Source organism: Cicer arietinum, chromosome 8 (assembly GCF_000331145.2).
Source record: "Cicer arietinum cultivar CDC Frontier isolate Library 1 chromosome 8, Cicar.CDCFrontier_v2.0, whole genome shotgun sequence".
In the NCBI taxonomy this organism is placed as follows: Eukaryota; Viridiplantae; Streptophyta; class Magnoliopsida; order Fabales; family Fabaceae; genus Cicer; species Cicer arietinum.
This window is the reverse complement of record NC_021167.2, coordinates 27585631-27609652: the sequence shown is the minus strand read 5'-3', so window position 1 is coordinate 27609652 and position 24022 is coordinate 27585631. Positions and strand designations below refer to the sequence as shown.

The following is a 24022-nucleotide window of genomic DNA, read 5'->3' as shown; positions in this document are numbered from 1 at the left end:
GACGAATCTAGGATCTAAAAGAGTCGACGAAATAATCTATTTCAAAATATCTTAACAACGGTTTTTAAGATATTGTTTAAGGAACTAAAAGAAGTAAATTTATATAACATGATGTAGTTTGAAAAAATGTATTAGATGATGTGTTTGTTAAAATTTTGTGATTGTGATATGTTTAATTATTAAAATTTAATTATATTATTTAAGAATTAAAAAAAATATTTTATTTTAATATCTTGCAAATTTAATCTATCAACGATCGGATTTAGTTTAGTCTAAAATTCATATAAAATTATCAGTTTAAAAATTAAATTCAAATGAAATTGATCAGTTCAAATTTAAATTTAATCAAAATCGATTCATATACACAGTAAACTCCTATTGGAGTTTTGTAATTTAGTCTTGGAGTTTAATAATGTACTCTTAGAGGTACAATATTGCTTTAATTAATGTAATGTACAATAAAAACTCCACTTAAATAATTTAACAAAAAAAATGAAATAGTAGTGACCAAATACAACGATTCCATATTTTTTAAAATAATCTATCACAATTTTTGAAAAAATTGACGACACTGACTATATTTATATTGAGATTAATTTTAATATATGGTCAATGTAAATTTGTTTTACATTTTTAATTAATCACAAACTTTGTATGATTTTTAAGATAAAAATAATTAAAATAAAATATTTTTAATAATTATGATTGATCGATAGTTTTACACTATTGATCTATATAAATATCAATCCTTTATATTTATCCTTTGTATTTCTAAAGAAAAAACCATGTTTACCCCCTTTGATCTAAGTATTTAATAATTTCATTTTAGCAAACAACAAAAATTAATGAGTTCACACTTCACAACATTAATGTATGTGGTCCTAATGTCCTATTTACAGATTTATAGTAGCTTCTTTTTACTCAATTTTTTAGAAATAGAAACCTTTTTCTCAATTGAGTAAAATAATTATTTATTTACAAATACAAGTACCCAAATAATAATACATAAAAGGATTAATAGATATGCACATTAAACAATTTTACAATGATAGAATTTAATACTGATATTAATATTGTTAAGTAAGATGTTTTATTTTGATTTGAACCTTTATCTCAAATTTAAACTTAAAAAATCTCATAATTGTATGAATTTGTTAGTAAAATTTATTATCCATTTTAAGAAAAAAAAGTTACAATAATATAATTCATATAGTTAAATCAATAGGTGTAAAATTTCTTTACAATGTTAGTACATAGTATTTTTTTCTCATAAATAATTAACAAATATAACAGAAAATAGAGAAAATAAAAACAGATGAAAAGACAAAGAGAAAGCAAATAAATAAATAAAAACATTGGTAGGTGGATAGATATATAAATTGCATTACAGTCACAAAACACCATTCAGAAAAAATTCTCCAAAACTCAAAATTCTTCTTTATTTTTTCTTATTTGTTTTATTATTTTATAAAATATTTTAGAAAAAATGGATCCTCCAACAAAGAGTTGGAGCATCCATACCCGACCCGAAATAACAACCAAATACGAAATCCTCGAACTAATCGGATCCGGATCTTACGCCGACGTATACCGTGGACGGCGAACCTCCGATGGAATCACGGTGGCGCTAAAGGAAATCCACGATCACCAATCAGCCTCACGAGAAATCGACGCGTTACGGATTCTTCGGGGATCCGAAAACGTCGTTTTCATGCACGAGTTCTTCTGGCGTGAAGACGAAGACGCAGTTCTCGTTCTCGAGTTTCTGAGGACTGATCTCGCCGCCGTGATTAAGGAGGTTTCCGGTGCCGGAGAAGGTGAGGGTTTTTCCGTTGGAGAAGTTAAGAGATGGATGAAGATGATAGTTAGTGGGGTCCACTGTTGTCATGTGAATAGGATTGTGCATAGAGATTTGAAGCCTCAGAATTTTTTGGTTTCTGATGATGGGGTTCTTAAGTTGGCTGATTTTGGACAGGTTTTGGTTTTAAAGTTTTGATTTTTTTATTTTTTTTACTTTTAGTTCAATTTGGGTTTTTTCACTTTTTTTTTTTTTTTTGTGTTTTGGATTTTTTGTGACTCACTTAACTATTATTTTTTTTGTTGGTAATTTGTTTGTAAAATTTGATTAGGGTTAATCATGGATTATTGCAATTTTGTGACATTAGTTTTATTTTAATCATGTTATGTTGTTGGTGTGAAGTATTCACTTGCTATTAATTAATCTATGTTAGTGATTTGAGTGACCACCTTTAGTAGGTGTATCTTCCCAACCATGTTTTTTTCTTACACAAAACTCGAATATGATACTTTGTTTAAGAGATCTAAGTTAAGTTTTTCGTATTAACATAATGTTGGTTCCACTAAATGTTGTGGCATTAGCTTAGCTTCCATTGAATGTTACAATTTTAGATCATATGTTGGAATTCAAGTGTGAAAAGGGGGTGAAAATAAGTTAAATGAATAATATGAGATAGATGGTCTATATTATCAATACTTTAGGCCTTTAGGGTATGTTTGGATTGGTCGTATAAGATGGAATGAATAAAAGAACTAGTTAGATTTTTAAAAATAGATGTTAATCTCATTCTATTTCATTTCATTACTCTCAATTTTATCCTATTATGTCAATCCAAACATATACTTTTCAGCGGAGATGTGTTGTCTCGGTGTCTTGGTGGTGCCGATCCTGATCCATATTTTGGATTTGGATTGAAGAAAAATGAGTATGTCATTGTGAGTAAGGATATGCAGATAGCTCTTTATTGTATTCTTTAGGGTGTTTTTGCTTGTGCTTATTTTACTTTGTTGCATTCTAAGATGAATTTTTTGTAGGGTTGTCTTCTTAATCTATTATGAAAAAAATTTATTCGACTACTTTTTTCAGGCAAGGATACTTATGGAGTCAGGATTTGATGCATCAAATCATGCAAGTTCATCCCAACATCCTCATGATGCTATTTCCTTATCACACTACTCAAACCAAATTGAATTTGGAAATCAAGAAGATGACGAGGAAAAAATTAGTCATGATGAATATTTTAGAGTATTAGATGAGCTGAAAATTCAGAGTCACACATATGACACTGATGATAAGGACACCAACACACATGATGGTAATACATCATGCCTTGCAACATGCACAACTACTGATGATGATGAAGATGATTATCTTTGGAAGAATTCTTTGCCATATGAAGGAGATGAAGAAGGAGGGAATGAACTTGGTTTTCTCACATCATGTGTTGGAACAAGATGGTATAGGGCACCTGAACTTCTTTTCGGTTCCACTAACTATGGTTTAGAGGTTGATCTTTGGTCATTAGGATGTGTCTTTGCTGAGTTGTTTACATTGAAGCCTTTGTTTCAAGGAACAACTGATATAGATCAAATTAGTAGAATCATTAGTGTTTTGGGTGACATCAATGAGGATGTTTGGCATGGTTGTTCTAAACTTCCTGATTATGCAGCAATTTCATTTAATAAGGTGGAAAACCCTATTGGTCTTGAAGGGTGCATGGTGAACCAATTGGATGATGAAGTTTCCTTTGTTAGAAGATTGGTTTGTTATGATCCTGCTAGGAGAGCCACTGCAATGGAGTTACTTCATGAAAAGTACTTCTGTGAAGAACCACTTCCTGTTCCTGTTTCTCAGTTGCGGATTCCTGTAACAAAAAATGAATAAGACCAAGATTTTTCAAGTAGTTTCATGGTTACAATGAAATGGATTGGGATTTTAATTTTGAGGACTTCAGATGATATGATCCACCTTGAATTCTATTTTGTTATAATGGTTAAATATTTTTTTAATTATTAGAAAATTGGAAAAATTTGATTTTGGTATTTAAAAAGTTTTATTTGTTTTTAGTACTTCAAAATATAAAATTGTGTTTTTTAATATGCGATGAGGACGAAATTGATTAATGTGGAAGTAAAATATAGAGATAAAAAATAAAATTTGTCAATTTTTTAGGGATAGAAGATACTTTATTATTAATATGTACAAAAGATATGAATTCAGAGGAATCATATTCGTGGAATCGAATTCGTTATTTGTGTTGTTAGATTGGTATTTTATTTGCTAGTCGTTACTTGTGAAATATGCTGTTGGATTTTCTTTTTGGGCTAACAAACATGATTTTAGAATGCATGATCGAATAGCAAGCACTGTATAATATTTATCCTTGATATACAACTTTTCATAGTTAAACTCGGGTTAGAACAATCATTTGTTCTACTTTAGTTGCTACTTGGTTGAACTGCATATTAACAGAGTTCATTTCCCTTGAATATTTGATGGTTAAGGCCGAAAAGGAAAAACTGTTTTGCAACCAAACCCAATTAGAGAAATAAGAGATTCTCACAACCAAATCAATGTCTACCCAACATGCTCATAGATAAGATATAGGTAAGTTGGATTTCAGGGGTTAATAAGGGTTAGAACTTAGAATCTCATACAATCCTTGATTTTTTTTTATAAAAGAAACGGTCCTTGACAAATACATTACATTACATACAGTACGTGTTGACAAATACTATGGAAAACATAGATTTCCTGCATTATTTTTCTCATTGAACAGATTTTCCTATCCATGGACATGGAATCTCTGAGCTCAGACATGAGATGCTAGTATAGTGTCTGTAACCCACAAAGGTATATTCATTCCATCACACTTGCTATCTGAATATACTAAGCCTATTCATACTAATGTTACACTAAAACAATGCATAGTTCCTGCCTTGAGCTTCTCCTTGCACTAAGATGGATGAAATGCAATCTGCTCATAGCTGAAACTATGATAGAGAAACCTATGCAAAATTATTGCAGTGAATGGAACTTTGTAAGAAGATCTATTCCTGAGGAAGAAGTGCGATCTCAATTTCTTGAAGTGATTTTCCTTTGGTTTCCACCACATTTCTTTTTACAAAAATTACTGCCGTCATGCAGAATGTAGCAAACATAGAGTAAAGCAGTTGTGGACCAAGTTTCTCAAGTAAACGCAAGAACAGTAACCCAACAAAGAAATTTATCACCTGTACAAGACAAATTACAAATCTAATGAGAAGATGATCCATAAATAATGAGGTTTCCTCTTCTTCTAAGTCAACGTGAGAACCGATAAATACAATTTCAGTTGTTGGCTAAGATTGTAGTATATTTTAGAAGACATCTTTTTCTTGATTCAACCATGGGGAAGTTCAAGAACATGGGACTGCACTTCTAGTCGAAGGCGTGTCCTGATATCCAACACGTTTCAGTATCCGACAGCGACACAACACCGACACATTAACTACATTCAATTAATTCATTTTCTCAAATTACTATCGGTGTCAAATTACTCATCTAGACTACATGGTGTGCAGCCAATATAACTATAACCGATTTGTAATAAAGAGCATAAATTATAAGCGGAAGAAAATTACCCAATGCACGGACATACAGAATGCCATGGCCTTGGCTCTGATTCGACCAGGAAAGATTTCTGTTAGAAGGAGACCTGGTACTGGGCCAGCTCCGAGAGCAAACGTAAAGACAAACCTGCATGTAAGAAGAAAAAACTTCAGCGTTCATTTTCCGGCAGTGTTTGCCCAAAAGACATGCGTGCAAACCAAGCTCAAGGTGACTGTTCCAAGTGACAATTGTGGACACTTTACAGGGCTGCTAGATCTGGACAATGGGATGAAGTCATGAAGAAATTTAGTGTACAATGACAAATCCACTAAGAAGAGCTGCAATCATACTTGATGAGTTTAGCTTACTGATGATTACCACCAAAGATTCTAATTACAGGCACATCACCATGGTTTTTCTTACAAAGATGCCGATCTTAACATAAATCTTGCCGAAAGATCTAGGAAGATCAATTGCAAGCATCAGCATATTTTCGCTTTTACAATTCACACTAGTTTCTCATTTGAAGTATGAATATAACTGCCTCAATGATTATTATTCTTTCTAGTCGAAGAAATTCTCTTTCGAAAAATGATCCACAATCAAACATGACCTTAAATGGTCAGTAGAAGCAACTTCTCTCCAGCTAAGAAAACACCATGTCACTATTTCTAGAAATGTGAAATGTAATTTTACACCTAATTTGCAATACAGATGCATCTATCAAGAGTCAAGATCTGTAATTGCAGTTAAAGCATACTTACAGTAGCATGCCACCAACAGATACGTACAGCGCACCCAGGTTTGGTACTAGTGAACTTGCTCCTGTGGCTTGAAGGATCATTGATATCGCCTATACAGTACAAAATATATCAAATAAAATGAATTTTTCTGATTTTAAAGGCAAGGTTAATCTTTATTATATATAACAAAATAACTAAAACACCGTAACACAACATAGGAAACTAGGTAGTTAATCCCAGATAGCGGTGCGTCGCAGCCAACCCCAAAAGTGGGGTAGCGGGATAGCGCGTTCCAGGATAGGCGGGATAACTACTAGTTTTTTGGACAAATTACATGAATAATACTATATAAATCTATATTTAATGCAAAATTAACAAATGACTCAAACTCTGAAACATTCATAATTAGTAATAAAAATCCACAAATTTTACTCTTAGTCAAAACATACATTGAAATACCAACAAAAGTCAAGGAAATAAAGATGATACTAAGACTTTAACAAAGAGTAATAAAATAACTAAATATTAAAATTTAAAATGCATGTTCTAGCATAGGAATCAAAGATAAGCTCGGTCTTCATTAGCATATTTTTCTTCCTAGGTGAAAGTTGAAACAACAAAACAGAGAAGGAAGAAATAATAGCGGGATCTCGCTGGAATTAACTATGCCGGGATAGCGGAATCTCGCCGGAATCTTGTTTCACGCTGTCGCGGTCAGGCACTGCACCGCACTGGGACACGAGATCTCGCCGAAAAACGCTGGGATTAACTACCTAGATAGGGAATTTCCCATGCTTGCATAGTTTACATTCCAAATGATGGTCATCTCTTCATTATTTTTTATTGCAATTATAATTATCATTTATTTTTTCCTTCGTTATTAGATGTAGTTTCTATAGATAGTTTAGGTATTACTGGTTTTGCTCCTAATCTTCAGGAATTCCAATTATGGCTTATATATAGTTGTAGAGATTCATTGTAAAAATAATAATAATACAGTCACTCATATTTTTCAAGTTTTATAATAAAAAACCAAGTCAGAACTTAAAAAAGGATAACTTGTCCTTGAGTCCAAAATTTTGATGCGTGTGAAAATCACCCTTAATATGATATATGCTACATCTGGATTATTAAAGAAGAAAAATAATAATAATAAAACATCTATGCATAATTTACCATGCCAAAGAAACTCCAAAAGAGTAGAACCTTCCTTCCAAGTTTATCCATCAAAACCATCGAAATGATAGATCCTGAGGAAAGCAGGGAAAAAATCTTGCATTTGAGAATAGAATAACTCAATACTGAATCTATAACCTCACAATGAAAATGCCACTGTACCTGTCAAATTAGCCATGCCTATGCAGACATTTGCAAAATCCGATGGCACTCCAGCTCTTTTAAAAACAGTTGAAGAGAAATAAAACACAGCATTTATACCAGATAGCTGTTGTAAAGCAAATAGGGTGGATCCAATAAAAACAACTGCAAAACGAACTCGTGAATAAAAAATGACTTTTGGATACCTAAAGAGACTAGCGACAAGCTAACAACAATGACACAGTATACACAACACTATCCACGAGACAGACTTCAAAAATTATGTACCTTTAGAATGATGGCCACGAAGCAATTCAGAGAGCTTCACACTATCAGTATCGTCTCCTCTATCTACCTTGGATAACTGTGATATCGCAAATTTTGCTTCGGATACACCAAGAAGCCTTTCAAACTCAGCTTCTGCTTCAGTAATTCTTCCTTGCTATATGACAACACAGAGGAATGATCATGGACTATGAAAAAGATGAGAAGCCAAAGAGATGCAGGATGAACACTTATGAGTAGAAGCAAGAAGAAACCTTCATGAACTACATAAAGACTAGGGCATGAATGATTCTCATTATCTGGCTAATAAAAAAGAACCAAGAACTATTGCCATTTACCAATATCATGCATGCAAGAGAAGGCTAAAAAAAGACTTGGAGAACATGTTAACCGTTAAACTATTCCTAAAGTCTTCTATCACAAAGGGAAATGAGGATATGCATAAAAGCAAGTAGAAGCCTTCAAGAACTATGAACATTATATGAACACTCATTTGTTTTGCTGACTAATCATAGGGCAAGCTGGTGAGATTAAAAGTGGACAAGATTGGGGAGAGGCGAAAGAGTAAAATAAGCAAACCAAAGAGTGTAGGACAATTATTTACATACTGATTTCACTTCATTTTGATTTCTAACCGTCATCACTAGAAAGTTAAATATGCAACATAAAAAATGCACACTCATCCTTTAGGCTTTTTATCTTCTGGAGTATTTGATCGTTACAGGTGATGACTAGATAATGAAGCTTGCACTTAATTGTAAACGTAAAAAGAAACCTAGAGCACATCAACAAACTAATAGCTTCATTAACATAGAGATTTCAAGAGATTTAAACAAATGTAGAAACAATAAGTTAAAAATAAAATGATAATAAGAGATAATGTCTAATATGAAATAGTATTAGGTGCCAACCTTGAATAACCAATGTGGACTCTCAGCACAGAAGAACATAGCCAGAGCAAGTAGAGCTGCAGGTATGTTAGATACCCAGAAACAAACCCGCCACCTGAGTAACAAATTCAGGACACATTTTAAAAATTATCAAGTGTACATATCGATAATATGAATTTAAGATTAATATCATACCATCCAGAAATTTCTTTGACAGGGATTCCAATAAATAAAGCCCCCAATAGACCAAAGCATGTTGCAATCTGGATGAAGGCCCCATAGGTACCGCGCACAAAAGCAGGCGAAACCTGTCATTCAAGATAGCAATCGCATGAATAACCAAGTAAGTTTTATCCTTGACAATGAGACAGATGCAACCATTTACATACCTCTGTCACATACAGAGCGGCAACAGGAGGACCCAATCCCAGCCCAGTCCCAACAAATAACCTTCCTACAAGCATGCCAAACAAGTTGTTTGTTGCTGCACTGAATGTTCAGAATTTTGAATGAGAATCATCCCTAAGAACTTATACTTGAAAACATAAAGGTAAAAATTGTTGCAGACCAAACTGAAATACATACAGGGGTCAGATGTTTGGTAAAAGAAACTTGAAAAGCACACTGACTCTAGTATAATATATATACAGCAACTTTAGTAAGAAAATTTAAGCCGTGCACCTTCAAATGGGCTAACTGAATACCCTTTCCACCAATTATTTCGAAACTCAAAAACAGGTGACTTGCTCTGTTGTATTATTCCATTATCATAGACAGTATACTCGGATTATATGAAATATGAAAAACATGTGTTCTTTTCTAAAAGTAACAAGGTAACATCAAAATATCACAATAGGAGAAGAGGCGCCATGGAAACCATAAGCTGAGAAATTGACAATGAGGTGCATTAGGCGCCATGGAAACCCTAAACCCTAAACCCTCAGTAAATATATGTTATCACATTATAGAACACAAATAATAATATTATCAATAGAAAGAACCTCAGACTAATACTAATTATCCTCCTAGCAAAGGACAATTATTTACATACTGATTTCACTTCATTTTGATTTCTAACCGTCATCACTAGAAAGTTAAATATGCAACATAAAAAATGCACACTCATCCTTTAGGCTTTTTATCTTCTGGAGTATTTGATCGTTACAGGTGATGACTAGATAATGAAGCTTGCACTTAATTGTAAACGTAAAAAGAAACCTAGAGCACATCAACAAACTAATAGCTTCATTAACATAGAGATTTCAAGAGATTTAAACAAATGTAGAAACAATAAGTTAAAAATAAAATGATAATAAGAGATAATGTCTAATATGAAATAGTATTAGGTGCCAACCTTGAATAACCAATGTGGACTCTCAGCACAGAAGAACATAGCCAGAGCAAGTAGAGCTGCAGGTATGTTAGATACCCAGAAACAAACCCGCCACCTGAGTAACAAATTCAGGACACATTTTAAAAATTATCAAGTGTACATATCGATAATATGAATTTAAGATTAATATCATACCATCCAGAAATTTCTTTGACAGGGATTCCAATAAATAAAGCCCCCAATAGACCAAAGCATGTTGCAATCTGGATGAAGGCCCCATAGGTACCGCGCACAAAAGCAGGCGAAACCTGTCATTCAAGATAGCAATCGCATGAATAACCAAGTAAGTTTTATCCTTGACAATGAGACAGATGCAACCATTTACATACCTCTGTCACATACAGAGCGGCAACAGGAGGACCCAATCCCAGCCCAGTCCCAACAAATAACCTTCCTACAAGCATGCCAAACAAGTTGTTTGTTGCTGCACTGAATGTTCAGAATTTTGAATGAGAATCATCCCTAAGAACTTATACTTGAAAACATAAAGGTAAAAATTGTTGCAGACCAAACTGAAATACATACAGGGGTCAGATGTTTGGTAAAAGAAACTTGAAAAGCACACTGACTCTAGTATAATATATATACAGCAACTTTAGTAAGAAAATTTAAGCCGTGCACCTTCAAATGGGCTAACTGAATACCCTTTCCACCAATTATTTCGAAACTCAAAAACAGGTGACTTGCTCTGTTGTATTATTCCATTATCATAGACAGTATACTCGGATTATATGAAATATGAAAAACATGTGTTCTTTTCTAAAAGTAACAAGGTAACATCAAAATATCACAATAGGAGAAGAGGCGCCATGGAAACCATAAGCTGAGAAATTGACAATGAGGTGCATTAGGCGCCATGGAAACCCTAAACCCTAAACCCTCAGTAAATATATGTTATCACATTATAGAACACAAATAATAATATTATCAATAGAAAGAACCTCAGACTAATACTAATTATCCTCCTAGCAAAGGCACAATAGTTTTAAATTAACTTATAGCACACAACCCCAAATGCAAGAGGGGTAAAAAAAATGCAAGGAAAAATCCCATTTATTCTACACAAATAAAAACAAAAACAAAAGAATCAATCAAACAATATCTATTGGATCTGGAAGTATAACCTCATTGAAGCACCAATTATTATTGGCAAAGCAGACAACTGGAAAGCCCTACGTCGCCCCACCCCATCAGCAATCCAACCACTCAGTAAACAGCCAACTAAGGCACCACCAAGACATATGCTCACCACCAGACCTTCATTTGAAATCAACCCCAAAAAAAATCTAATTAGAAGAAATTTAGTCATATATAATATCAAATTAAGCACAGGTTTTGGAAGCTTATTTTTTACCTTCTGCCAAGGTATTTCCACTGAATCCAAGATCCATAGAAATGCTCTCAAGTGGTTCATTAACTACTCTGTAGAACTCAAAAAATCAAACTATCAAAATTCAAGTCTTTAATGGATTCCCAATTAAAGCCAGAAAACTGAGGGGACGTGGAGAAATAGAAAATAAGGGAGCACAAACCCTAGATGGTATCCAAATAGGAATGAAGAAATGGTCGCTACAAGTACATGTGGTAAAGAAAGCTTCCATGAAGGACTCGAGGTTTCCTTATCCATGCAGTTGTCTAAAAGATCTATCAGACATATAAAACAGCATGGTTAGTAGTCATTGTGATTGAAGAACTAATAAAAAAATATGCACTACATCACTACAAGACATTTTTATCTATTATCATTTGCAGCACTGCAGTGCAGTTGATTACAAAACTATCAATAATAGGGACAAAAGCAATAACATATAAAAGAAAGTGTTAGAATATTAGAAAATATCTTTTATATTATATTAGAGTATCTTGAGTTATTTTATAGGATCAATTTATAATCCTAGAGATATCCTTAGAATATCTCTCATTATTATTATGGTTTGTTCCTAATTTAGGATTGAATCTATTTTTCTTTATAAAAAGATATTAGTATTGAGTCTTTTGTAATCAAGTAAGCATAAAACTATTATCAATAATATTCATGCACTTATTATCTTCTCTCCTCCTTATTTATGAAATCCCACAACTTCAACAGAAAGTATGAAACTGTGAAAGCAAAATCATTTTCAAGATTAGATGATTTTCTTTTCTTCTGAATAATGAAATGTTGAAAGGATTATGCTGGAAAGGCGGCGATGATTTCACAGGTAGGTTATTTCCTTGAGGAGATATTTAGGTTAGTTGCTATGTTATACAACAAAGTTGAACTAGTTAATAGATGTCACACAACTTGAAGTACATTTGTAAATGCTCAATGAAGGAATACCTGAGTTATCTTCCACATCTTCCAAATTTGAATAATCTCTTGAAGGAGTGCGTTTGTACATTGAGGAGTTTTCTCGGTAATGCCCCCACATGCCAAAATTTCACCTACCAGCTTGCCGGAATTAGCCTAACCAAGAAGATTCAATTTTTATGTGTAGAAAAATAAACAACTAATAGGTGACATGAAAGATCAGAAAAGTGAACAAAATCAAAGTTTATGGCATATATGTCTTGTGAGACACTAAAACAATTGTTTGTCCCCTGGGAAGTCAAGTTAAAAAACAACCTGAGCTCCAATATATATCTATCATCTTTCTCTAAGAACCAAGAAATAATTCTTGATCATTATCAAATACAGTGTTCTATCAGCATTTCAAACAACCCTCTCCCAATTTGGGAGACAAAGCTGTCTATAAAACATAGAAGGAAGAAAACTAAAATCTTAAAGAACTATGTTCTGTCCAAACTTGAAGCTCAATGAAATTCAAGCATGAACTGAACACACACAGACGAGCAAAAATAATCCTCTAGTAGAAGCTATTCTTCCCACTAAAAGTTTAAAAAATTATGTTCTATCCAAACTCGAAGCTCAATGAAATTCAAGATTGAACTACACACACACAAAATGATCCTCTAATAGCAGATATTCTTCCCACTAAAATCGTGATACCTCTTATATATTGTTATTTCATCTTTTTCTGTTTTTATGAGAGAAAATAAGGCCCGTTTACTTTAAGAAAATGTTCCTATTTTCATTTCCGAAAACTCATGTTAACTTCACTTATTTATTAATAAGGTGGTAACATATTATGAAGTGAACAATTGTCTAAATTTTTAGAAACAGTGAAAATGTAAAAACATAAACTGTCTAAATTCAAAAAATGCACATTTAACCATTGTCTAAATTGTCTAAATTTTCATTATTTTCAAAAAATGCATCTTCACCAACTACCATTTCACCTTCTCTCCATGATAATGGTTCGCTTCAAGAGTTTCTCATCAAAATAAAAGAACACATTTAAAAAATGAAAACAGAAATATTTTCACAAAGTAAACGAGATTATCAAATTGAAAACCATTGTTCGTTGCGGGAGCTCTTAGGTTTTATATTAGGTTTAATTCATCCTTACAAAACCGGCTTGTAAAGTGAGAGTTGTCTCTCTTCATAAACTATTATAGAAACTATTATAGAATTCTATCTCTTATCCATGTGGAACTTGAATTTTTCTCAATAGAAGTAGCTAGGTATCAGAGCCAGAGCAATTCTGAAAACATTCTCTTCATAATCCTACATCCACATAAATGCATGCAGTAAAAGCCAAAACTAACCGGAGAAGTTTCAAGCACTCAAAAACGCGAAATGCCAGCAACAATAGTACTTGGCAATTTCAACATCATCAGAATCAGATTCCAAACATCTCATAATTCATAGAACTTTCAAGTCACAATAAGCTTATCCCTACTAATCTACACAAAATCACCGAAAATGAATCACAGTAAAAGCTACAAATACGATTACTCTACAAATCAATCGGTTCAAGCATCTTAAACAAATAGCAAAATCCAATAACAATACACTTTCCTTCTTATTTATTTAAAATAAATAAATAATAAATAAATAAATAAAACAATTCAGATTTCTATTACTCGACTCAGCAAACACGCGTTCCTCTGTTTTTCTAACGAAACAAAAAAAAAAGCGAGACAAAACGTAACAGAAACGAAATCTATGAAAACTTGTTTAACAAAATGGAAAACGAAAATGAAGTCAATCGAGATCAAACAAACAGGAAAATACGAAGGAAAATGAAATCACAGCTGAAAAACAAACGGCGGAATAGTATATACGTACCAATGAACAGAGAGCTCCGAATCCAATAGATCGCAGAGCTCTCTCTTTGAATCTGAGTGTGTGGCTCAGAAAGAGAGAGAAAGAGAGAGAGAGAGAGAGAGAGAGAGAGAGAGAGAGAGAGAGAAATCTCAGAGAGTTAGTTTGGGTTTGAAAACGGAATAATAAACGGTGGTGTAACAGAAACGGTAACCGCTAAACGACGGCAAAACAGAAGAGATGGTGCTATCGTGCGCTAGGTGTTGCTGGTTTGTGAAGGAAACAGAAAGAAAAAAAGGAAGAATCCAGTACAATTAATCAGTGATGGTTGTTGGTTTGCGGTGAAAAAGAAAGAACACGAGCGTTAATGGCAAACTCATATATATAAGCAACGGTATTAAATTTTTTTGTTGAGAAAAACTAATGAAAACACTCTTTTCTTTTCAACGTTCAATTTAATATTATTCTCTTAATAGCTGATTTAATGAGTCTACACTTTAAAAATAAGTATAAAGTAATGAAACGATTCCATCTAATAAAAGAAAAATGTTGAAAAAAATAATATCTTAATACTCTTTTTAATTTAATGAGAACTTTTTATTAACAAATTTAGAATGAAAGAAGGTATTATGAATAGGATAAGACATTTTAATGAATAAAATTTAATAAAAAATCACTCTAGTTAAAATTCAATTTCATATCATCATATTTAAATAAAAAATTAATTACAGATTTCATTAATAAACAACAAACAATTCTTGACTACAAAAAAAAAATTTACTTTCTACTTTTCAAAAAAAGTCATATAAATAGAATATAATTGTTATTTACGGAAGCATTTTGGTAATTTTGAATATCTTTAATTCCTAATTTTGAATCATTTGTGGTTTTTTATCTGGCATCTAATTATTATTCATGATTTAATGGCACGTAAAGTATAGGATCCAACGTATTTTAATATATTTCATTCCATGATAATAAAATTGGACGGTGGGACACAATTCTTTATGAAGGCTAAGATGAGGACAGGTGTCTATATTTTATTATACGTTTGTGGGGATGAGGTCTTAAAATGTGTCACTCAACAACTCCTATTGGTAAAGTTGGGACCCCATATAGACCCATGGTCTCTTCCAATCTTGTCTTGTTTTTCTATATGTGCTTCCACCTGGTCAATTTTACGCGTGTATTAGTTTTGTGTGTCTTTTACTCAATTTAAAATTAGGTTGAAACAATTTTTACTATTTTAGTCTGAATTTGATATTTAATCAAATCGAATCCAATAAGATATAGGTCAAATAAAGATGAGATAATATAGAGATAAAATTGGATTGATCTTATAACAAGTTGTAGATAAATATTTAAAAAATATATTTCATTAAAAAAATGGTAAAATTTTAAGCAAAGATAGACTATTTATAAATATTAAATGAAAGGTGGAGCTATGCTTTCACAACAATGAAACCACAAAGGGCAAGAGCTTTGGTAAATATTCCAACAAAAGGTTTTGGATGTTGTGTATTGGCTCTAACACCAACATCACAACAAATATCGATTACCAATAGTAATTGCTTCCCCTATAAACTCTATCACAAGGATAAACAATTACTGCCCTGCAAACTTTAAACTAAGTAATTGTGTCTGTGCCCTTGTTTGGTCGGGTCAGATATGAAGAAATATTTTTGTTTTTGATTTTTTGAGTTCGGATCAGATCCGACCTATAACACACGGTCCAAGACAGGTCACTGAGACTATTTTGTTCCTTCTAATTAATTTTAGAGGTTATATTCATTTTGATCATTGAATACTTAAAATGTTGTCATAATAATTTTTAAACATACTAAAATTATGAAAATATATCCAAATATGTCATCTTTTAATTATTTTAGTCTTTAAATGTGTTTTTAATTAATCAATTTAGTTATTGAATGAGTTTTTCATTGGTCAATTTAGTTTATAAGCAAAAGAGATATTCAAAAATGTATTTGAGATTTTGTTACACTCATAAACTATAATGACAACCTAAATAATTCTTTATTATATTTTATGTTTATTATTTTTAAAATGTTATTTAATTAATTAACTTTTAATCTCACGAATCAATTTTTATGAATGACAATATTTCTAGTCAAATAATTGATGATTAAGAATTGTTATTCACCCCTAAGGATTGATGAGCTCATGGATCAATTAAAAAGTGCACCTATATTTTTGGAAGATTGATTTGAAGTTTATATATCATTAGATAAGAGTGAAGACAAAAACTTACTTGAGTGAACTAAATACGATTATATAGTTCACACTTCACAGAACACTCCTCTACTTACAATCAACAATAAAATGATTAATAGAAGCTTGAGGCAACTTGCCATTAAAATAATCAATAACCATCTTTGCATCCAGTTCAACAAGCACTTTGGTTAGGTGTTGCTGGTGTGCCACTTGCAAACTCCACCGCAAACCAAGAGTTTCAGCAGTTAAAGCATCAACAGACAGAATATCCTTTTTTGTTGCTGTATAGACCACTTCAGATAGGTGGTTCCTAAGCACCAGCCCCTAAACGGTACCTTCATCTTTAACGATGCCAGCATCAACATTAAGCTTCAACCACCCCAAAGGAGGAGGTTCCCAATTGGGACTAGAATGCTAGTGTTCTGGTTCAGCTCTTGGCTAGCATGGTTAGTAGTTACCATGACTGAAGAACTAATCAAAAATATGCATTACATCACTAAAAGACATTTTCTAATTATCATTTTCAGCACTGCAGTGCAGTTGATTGCAAACTATTAATAATCTACAAAAGCAATAACATATGAAAGCAAAATCACTTTCAAGATCAGATGATTTTCTTTTCTTCTGAATAATGAAATGTTGAAACAATTATGCTGGAAAGGTGGCAATGATTTCACAGGTAGGATATTTCCTTGAGGAAGTATTCAAGTTAGTTGCTATATTTTCACAACAAAATTGAACTAGTTAATAGATGTCACTCAACTTGAAGTACATTTGTAAATGTTTAATGAAGGAATACCTGAGTTATCTTCCATGTCTTCCAAATTTGAATAATCTCTTGAAGGAGTGTGTTTGTACATTGAGGAGCTTTCCCGGTAATGCCCCCACATGCGAAAATTTCACCTGCCAGCTTGTCCGAATCAGCCTAACTGAGAAGATTCAGTTTCTATGTTTGTGTGTGCAGAAGAAAAAAGATTAAAACTAATAGGTTACATGAAAGCTTAGCAAAGACAACAAAATCAAAGTTTAATACGTAAATGGCTTGTGAGACGCTAACAATACTGTTTGTCCCCTTGGAAGGCAAGTTAAAATAACAACCTGAGCTCCAAAATATATCTATCGTCTTTCTCTGGGAACCAAGATATATTTCTTGATCGTTATCAAATACAGTGTTCTATCAGCATTTCAAACAATCCTTTCCCAATTCTTAAGGCAAGGCCGTCTATATAACATACAAGAAAGAAAAGAAAAGAAAACTACAATCTTAAAGAACTATGTTCTATCCAAAGTCCAAACTCAAAGCTCAATGAAATTCAAGAATGACTACACCCGGGCATGCGCAAAATAATCCTATAACAGCAGCTATTTTTCTCATTAAAATCTTAAAGAACTATGTTCTATCCAAACTCTGACACTCAATAAAATTCAAGCATGAACTACACACACAGACACAAAATAATCCTCTAATAGCAGATATTTTTCCCACTAAAATCATGATAACTCTTATATATCATTATTTTGCCTTTTTGTTTGAGAGAGAAAATAACTGTCAAATTGAAAACAGTTAGCAGTTCTGAAAATATTCTCGTCCTAATCCAACATACACGTAAATGCATGCTGCGGAAGCCAAAACTAACCGGAGAAGTTTCAAGCACTCAAAAACGTGAAATGCTATCAACAATAACCTATAAACAATAGTACTTAGCAATTTTAAAATCATCTATTAGAAATATAATGTTAGGTAGAGTTTCAACTTAGGTTGTTAGAGTCAGTCAGATTTTAATTTGGTAGTTAGTTTCTCTATATATATTATAGAGAATTTATCTTTTATTCAATATGAAACCGTATGAGTTTTATTATCCATCAAGCTCCAATGCTTATTTTTCTTATGAGATTAATCTTTAATCTTAATAATCTCTTTGACCTTGTGATTCCTAACATTATCAGAGTCAGATTCCAAACATCGCTCATAAGTCATAGAACTTTCAAATCACTGTACTATAAGTAATTAAGCTTATCCCTACTAATCTACAAAAATTACCAAAAATGGATCACAGTAAAAGCTATAAATATGATTACTCTACGAATCAATTGATTCAAGCATCGCAAAGAAATAGCCAAAGCCAATAACAACGCATTTTCTTCTTCATTTATATTAAAATAAAATAACAATTCAGATTTCTACTACTCGACTGAGCAAAAACGAGTTCCTCTGTTTTCAAACGAAACAACAAAAAGGCAAGAAAAAACGTAACAGAAACAGAATCTATGAAAACTTAATAGAAAACGAAAAATGAAGTGAATCGAGATCAAACAAACAGGAAAATACGAAGGAAAAAAATAGAAAAAAAGGAAAATGAAATCACAGCTGAAAAACAATCGGAGGAATAGTATATACGCACCAATGAACAGAGAGCTCCAAATCCGATAGATCGCAGAGCTCCGAATCCGATAGATCGCAGAGCTCCGAATCCGATAGATCGCAGAGCTCCAAATCTCATGGAAGAACCACACACAGGAACACCAGAAACAGGCAACGGAGTAAGAGCAGCAACCATCCCAGACATTTGTAAAGCTAATTACTAACTAATGTTGGTAAGACAATTGGTCTTCGAGGAAACTAATACAAAGCACGACCCAAGGAACTTACCAAGCAAGTGAGCTGAACCACCAGCACCAGGATAATAACTTGTATGCTTCACTCATCACTCATGAGCACACAAGACATTAGAGAATATCATAACTGGAATTCGGTGTGTTGAATATCAATGCAAGTGACATTCTAAGAAAAATTTATGAAACACACAGTGAATGATAGGGTTTTCTTAATAGGCTATAAAATCCAAAAAGGAAAAATGTCTAAATATTAAACGACTTAAATGTAAGAAATGAATACCGAAAGTTTTAAGTAAATAAAAAAGATCTAATTTTGCTTCAACAAGAGGAAAGAACGGGGAAAGTTCAATATGAAGTAATCAACCTATTCTTAGGGATAGAAATATGAGTTGCATCTTACGAAAGAGTGATAGCACATTTACGAAAGTAAAAAAAGAAACACATCTTCAAGAGGTTGTGATTATTTTCATTGACTAGGGAAAGGATTTGACATAACTAAACTAATACATACTTCAAATATACATGTATCTTAAGTCAACTAAATTAGTTATATCGCTACGAGCTATACTCACAGTACCTACTAAGTTATGATAAAGATATTAAATGAAAGTGACTATAAAAACCATCTTTCTTAGTTGTTCTAGCAACATAAGATCAATAACTACAAAGATAGAGTATGACTGAAGAGAAGTTTGTTACTAACCAGCAATCTCCAAGGACCTACCACAGTTATATGACCCATCTTCCGTTGATTTCTTATTTCTGAAATGTTGTTATGACAATGATGTTATTCATTTAGTCATGCAAGTGATTAAAAGTGACCCTTCCAGTCCCAAGTCTCAAATACATGAGCAAATTGTTCTCATTTCACAACGTGCTTTTTTCTTCACTTTTCAGAAAGAAATCCATGCAAAAGGAACAAAGAAAAATCAAGTTTCATTGGAATTGATCATGCATATATCAACAATTGATGGTCCTTTACTGTTGCTACTGAGTATACTTTACCAGCACAAACATAATTGTTATAGGCCACATATGTCATACTACGACTGAAATCCATGTAGCCAAGATTTTGAAATTAAATTATATCTTGAAGAGAAGTATGTCCATATTTTGGCTCATAAAAATTCTTATGCTCACCATCAAAATTATACTAACTTAATAAATGTATTACTTTTTAAAGTAGCACAAGTCTCTAATTGTAACCTCATTCCCTTTTACACACAATGAAGTAAAATAATCAGTCCCGTTACTCAAAATTTGGGTGTCTCTCTTTGACAAAACTCCCACAACTTCATCAATTTATACTTTCATATAGGATATACTTTGTTAACTTTCTTTGTAAATAAACATACATATGCATTAAACATATGTACTACAGAATCAAATTCTCATAGAAGTACAATCAGATCTGGTCCGAAAATGGGAAAGGTCCCCAACTTCTACTTTGTTGCCAATGCCATCCACCTCAATGGCACTACACCCTGGCACCTTTTTTATATGCAAATCTTTCATCTTACTTCTCGTCTTGCTCGCATCTTCCCATCTGTCAGCAGAAGCATAAATGCTAGCAAGGAGTGAATGAAGACTTGAATCACTGGATTTCACTTTTGCTAGTGTTGTAGCAAGCCTTTCACCCATATCAGTATTGCCATAAGTTCTGCAGGCACTTAGCAAAGATCCATAAATTGGAACTATTATCTCATTTTTTTGGTCCGGTAACTTTCTTATCAACTCCTCTGCCTCATGTAAAAGTCCAGCTCGACCAAGAAGGTCAATGAAACACCCATAGTGTTCTAAATTTGGCTCAATATCATATATACATGACATGGAATGAAATAACCTGCGGCCTTCTTCTACCAATCCTGCATGACTACACGCACTCAGAAGAACAATAAAAGTAACATCATCCGGTTTTGCCCCAAATGTTTTCATTTCTTCAAACAACTCCAGTGCTTTCTTTGTCTTACCATTCATGGCCAGTCCACAAATAATCGAAGTCCATGAGGCAGTATCCTTTTCCTTTAATCCATTAAAAACCTCCAAAGACTTCTCTATGCAACCACATTTAGCATACATTTCAATAAGGGAAGTACCAACCACAGCATCCACCGTGATTCGGTTTTCACGTACATAATCATGAATCCACCTGCCATGCTCCAAAGCTCCCAATTGAGCACAACATGTTAGGAGAGAAACCACAATGAACTTGTCAGGCTTCACTCCTCTGACTTGCATCTCCCCAAATAATGCAATTGCCTCATCAAAACAATTAAACTGAACATAACCATTAATCATAGCCGTCCAAAGAACAATATCCCTTGTTGGACTCTTGTCAAACAAATCTCTAGCTTGATCCAACTGACCACAATTTACATACCCAGTTACCATACTGGTCCAACAATTCACATTCTTCACAGTCATCCCATCAAAAATTTCACGAGCCACACTCACACATCCACACTTACAATACATGTCCAACAATGCATTCCCCATAATGGTCGTGAAATCCAATTCATTTGCGATATAACTGTGAATCTCCTTGCCAAGCTCCACATGCCTCAATGCCGCACAAGCGGTTAGAGTGCTCACCACAGTAGCTTCACTAGGCTTCTCATTGTTTTCCATTCGCATCTGCTGAAAAACTTCAACGGCCTCCCGAAATCTCTTACACCTGACAAAACCCGAAATCATGATGTTCCAAGAGACATTGTCTCTGTCAGGCATTTCCTCAAACATGTGTTTGAGACAAGCAACACGGCCCAATTCAGCATACATGTCCATCAACGAGTTACAAACATAATTATCAAAGTCAAGACCAGTCTTAATGACAAAAGCATGAACCTTTTCCCCTTGACCAACCTCACCCATGCAACCAATAGCCTTGAGAACATAAGGGTAGGTGTAATTATCAGGCCACAGCCCATCTTCCCTTAGTTGGTTGAATAGAGAAATGGCTGCAGTGAAAGTACCCCTTTTAACGAAGGATTTGATTAGGAGATTGTAGATGAACAAAGATGGGTGTTGGGTGTGGTTGAAGATTCTAAGTGCATAGTGAAAGTCTTGAATTGAAACAGCCATGAGCTTGTTGAGGGTGTCCCTGTCTTGTTGGAGGCCAGTGGAGAAAATGAGAGTCTGAATTTGCTTAAGGTGAGACATAGATTTGCAGCTTTTGAGAAGAGAAATACATGTACCCTTCATTGCACTGTTTCGGTGTGATATCACATAACACAATGCTTCTCAAACCATATTTGTATTGTTGATACAAACAAACAGCAGACGGCGCAGTTCAAACTTTCTCAATTTCTCATCTGTCGTAAATAAATATTGAGGACTAGCGATATAAGTTTCGGACCAACTTGACAGTTTTAGAGTTATGAGACCAAAGTGAACTTTTAAAATAAATAAATTAAGGGACAAAGGGATATTTAAGCTTTCTTTGCGAGAAAACTCCTACATACACATAATCCTATATACACATAAATGCATGCAGTGGAAACCAAAACTAACAGGAGAAGTTTCAAGCACTCAAAAAAGCAAAATGCCAGAACAACAATAACCTATAAACAATAGTACTTTGCAATTTCAACATCATCAGAATCAGATTCCAAAACCCAAACATCGCTCATAAGTCATAGAACTTTCAAATCACTTATTATATAAACAATTAAGCTTATCCTTACTAATCTACAAAAATTACCGAAAATGAATCATAGTAAAAGCTATAAACTTAATAGAAAACGAAAATGAAGTGAATCGAGATCAAACAAACAGGAAAATACGAAGGAAAAAAATAGACAGAAAGAAAATGAAATCACAACTAAAAAACAAACGGAGGAGTAGCATATACGCACCAATTAACAGAGAGCTCAGAATCCAATAGTTCGCAGAGCTTTCTCTCTCTGAATCTGTGTGTGTGGCTCAGATGAGAGAGAGAGAGGAAAATCTCGAGAGTTAGTTTGGGTTTGGAAACGGAATAATAAACGGTGGTGAAACGGAAAACAGTAACCGTTAAACGACGGCGAAACGGAAGAGATGGTGCTGTTGTGCGCCAGGTGTTGCTGATTTGTGAAGGAAGCAGAGAAGGGGAAATTATGTACGATCAATAAGTTAAAAAATAATAATAAAAAGAATAATTTCAAAAAAAAAAATCATTATAACAAAAATTTGTCTAAGTGTGATATAATATATACAATTAAATTAATTAAATAAAGATTTAGTTGATGTAAGCTATCAGTATAAAAATATTTTAAATTGTCAAAAAATGTTGCAATCATTGTAAGAGATTTTAAATATGTATGAAAGTGAGACAATGTTTCTTGAATTTTGGGAGAAAAAGTGTTTTTTTTTGTTTTGTAATCAATATTTTTTAAAAGAGTCTAACATTTTGAAAAAATTTGAATAACTTTGTTTTGAAATTTAATATCTCAAAAAATTGATTATGATAAATAAATATTCAACTCTCACGAGTTAATCTTGTTTAAACAAATTTAACATCTCTTAAAAAAGATAGATAATCTTATTTATGAGTTTAACATCTAAAAAACTCGATTATAATAAATTGATAATTGCTCAAATATTTTTATTTAAATACGTATGAGTCAACCTTACTCTGATAAACTTAATATTTTTAAAGAATATTAAATAATCTTATATTTTGAGCTTAATATCAAAAAACCCGACTTCATGAATAGAATATCAAAACAAATAAAGTTTCTTTGATTTATTAATTTACTAGTATTAATATCTTATCTTCGTGATATTAGGTTGAAAAGTTTATCTTTTATCAAATTCAACAGAGCTTGTGAATTTTTTGCTAAACATCCTATCACTTTTTCTTTTGCTTTGTTAAATTTACTTGTATAATAATTCATGCATGGCACGAATACCTATTTGTTTTGAAATATGCTAATAATATACCGTTAAGTATATAACAGTCATATATTTAAAATATAATGCAAAATGTATATAGATTATGTTTTATGCACCAATAAAACTTTAAGAACGATG

General features: G+C 32.8%; 4 protein-coding genes across 9 annotated transcripts; 1 reads left to right on the top strand and 3 right to left on the bottom strand.

Annotated features, from left to right (window-relative positions):
• Positions 1-1369: 1369 nt before the first annotated feature.
• Positions 1370-3751, top strand: LOC101502522 (cyclin-dependent kinase F-1). The gene is made up of 2 exons (XM_004512950.4): positions 1370-1975; positions 2885-3751. The coding sequence occupies exons 1-2, from the start codon at positions 1487-1489 to the stop codon at positions 3680-3682; spliced, it is 1287 nt and encodes a 428-aa protein (XP_004513007.1). The 5' UTR covers positions 1370-1486; the 3' UTR covers positions 3683-3751.
• Positions 3752-4447: 696 nt separating this feature from the next.
• LOC101501980 (probable plastidic glucose transporter 2) lies at positions 4448-17286 on the bottom strand. Of its 2 annotated transcripts, none has more exons than XM_073364290.1 (13): positions 17196-17286; positions 11550-11661; positions 11372-11439; positions 11142-11274; positions 10347-10446; positions 10153-10265; positions 9979-10072; positions 7738-7891; positions 7471-7614; positions 7309-7382; positions 6154-6242; positions 5422-5536; positions 4448-5031 (listed from the first exon to the last, which is right to left on the bottom strand). In XM_073364290.1, the coding sequence occupies exons 1-13, from the start codon at positions 17284-17286 to the stop codon at positions 4849-4851; spliced, it is 1470 nt and encodes a 489-aa protein (XP_073220391.1). In that variant the 3' UTR covers positions 4448-4848. The 2 variants fall into 2 exon arrangements, with proteins under 2 accessions (XP_073220391.1, XP_004513006.1); XM_004512949.4 differs by lacking the exon at positions 17196-17286 and adding an exon at positions 12338-12436.
• On the bottom strand, positions 8634-9571 carry LOC140919011 (probable plastidic glucose transporter 2). Its single transcript, XM_073364314.1, has 3 exons — positions 9014-9571; positions 8820-8932; positions 8634-8739 (listed from the first exon to the last, which is right to left on the bottom strand). The coding sequence occupies exons 1-3, from the start codon at positions 9086-9088 to the stop codon at positions 8634-8636; spliced, it is 294 nt and encodes a 97-aa protein (XP_073220415.1). The 5' UTR covers positions 9089-9571.
• Positions 16384-23131, bottom strand: LOC101500923 (pentatricopeptide repeat-containing protein At1g31430). Of its 5 annotated transcripts, none has more exons than XM_027337326.2 (5): positions 22867-23131; positions 19716-22323; positions 18799-19178; positions 17196-17299; positions 16384-16867 (listed from the first exon to the last, which is right to left on the bottom strand). In XM_027337326.2, the coding sequence occupies exon 2, from the start codon at positions 22211-22213 to the stop codon at positions 20396-20398; it is 1818 nt and encodes a 605-aa protein (XP_027193127.1). In that variant the 5' UTR covers positions 22214-22323; positions 22867-23131; the 3' UTR covers positions 16384-16867; positions 17196-17299; positions 18799-19178; positions 19716-20395. The 5 variants fall into 5 exon arrangements, with proteins under 5 accessions (XP_027193127.1, XP_027193129.1, XP_073220390.1 ...); XM_027337328.2 differs by having other exon boundaries at positions 16384-16818; XM_073364289.1 differs by having other exon boundaries at positions 19737-22323.
• Positions 23132-24022: the final 891 nt, after the last annotated feature.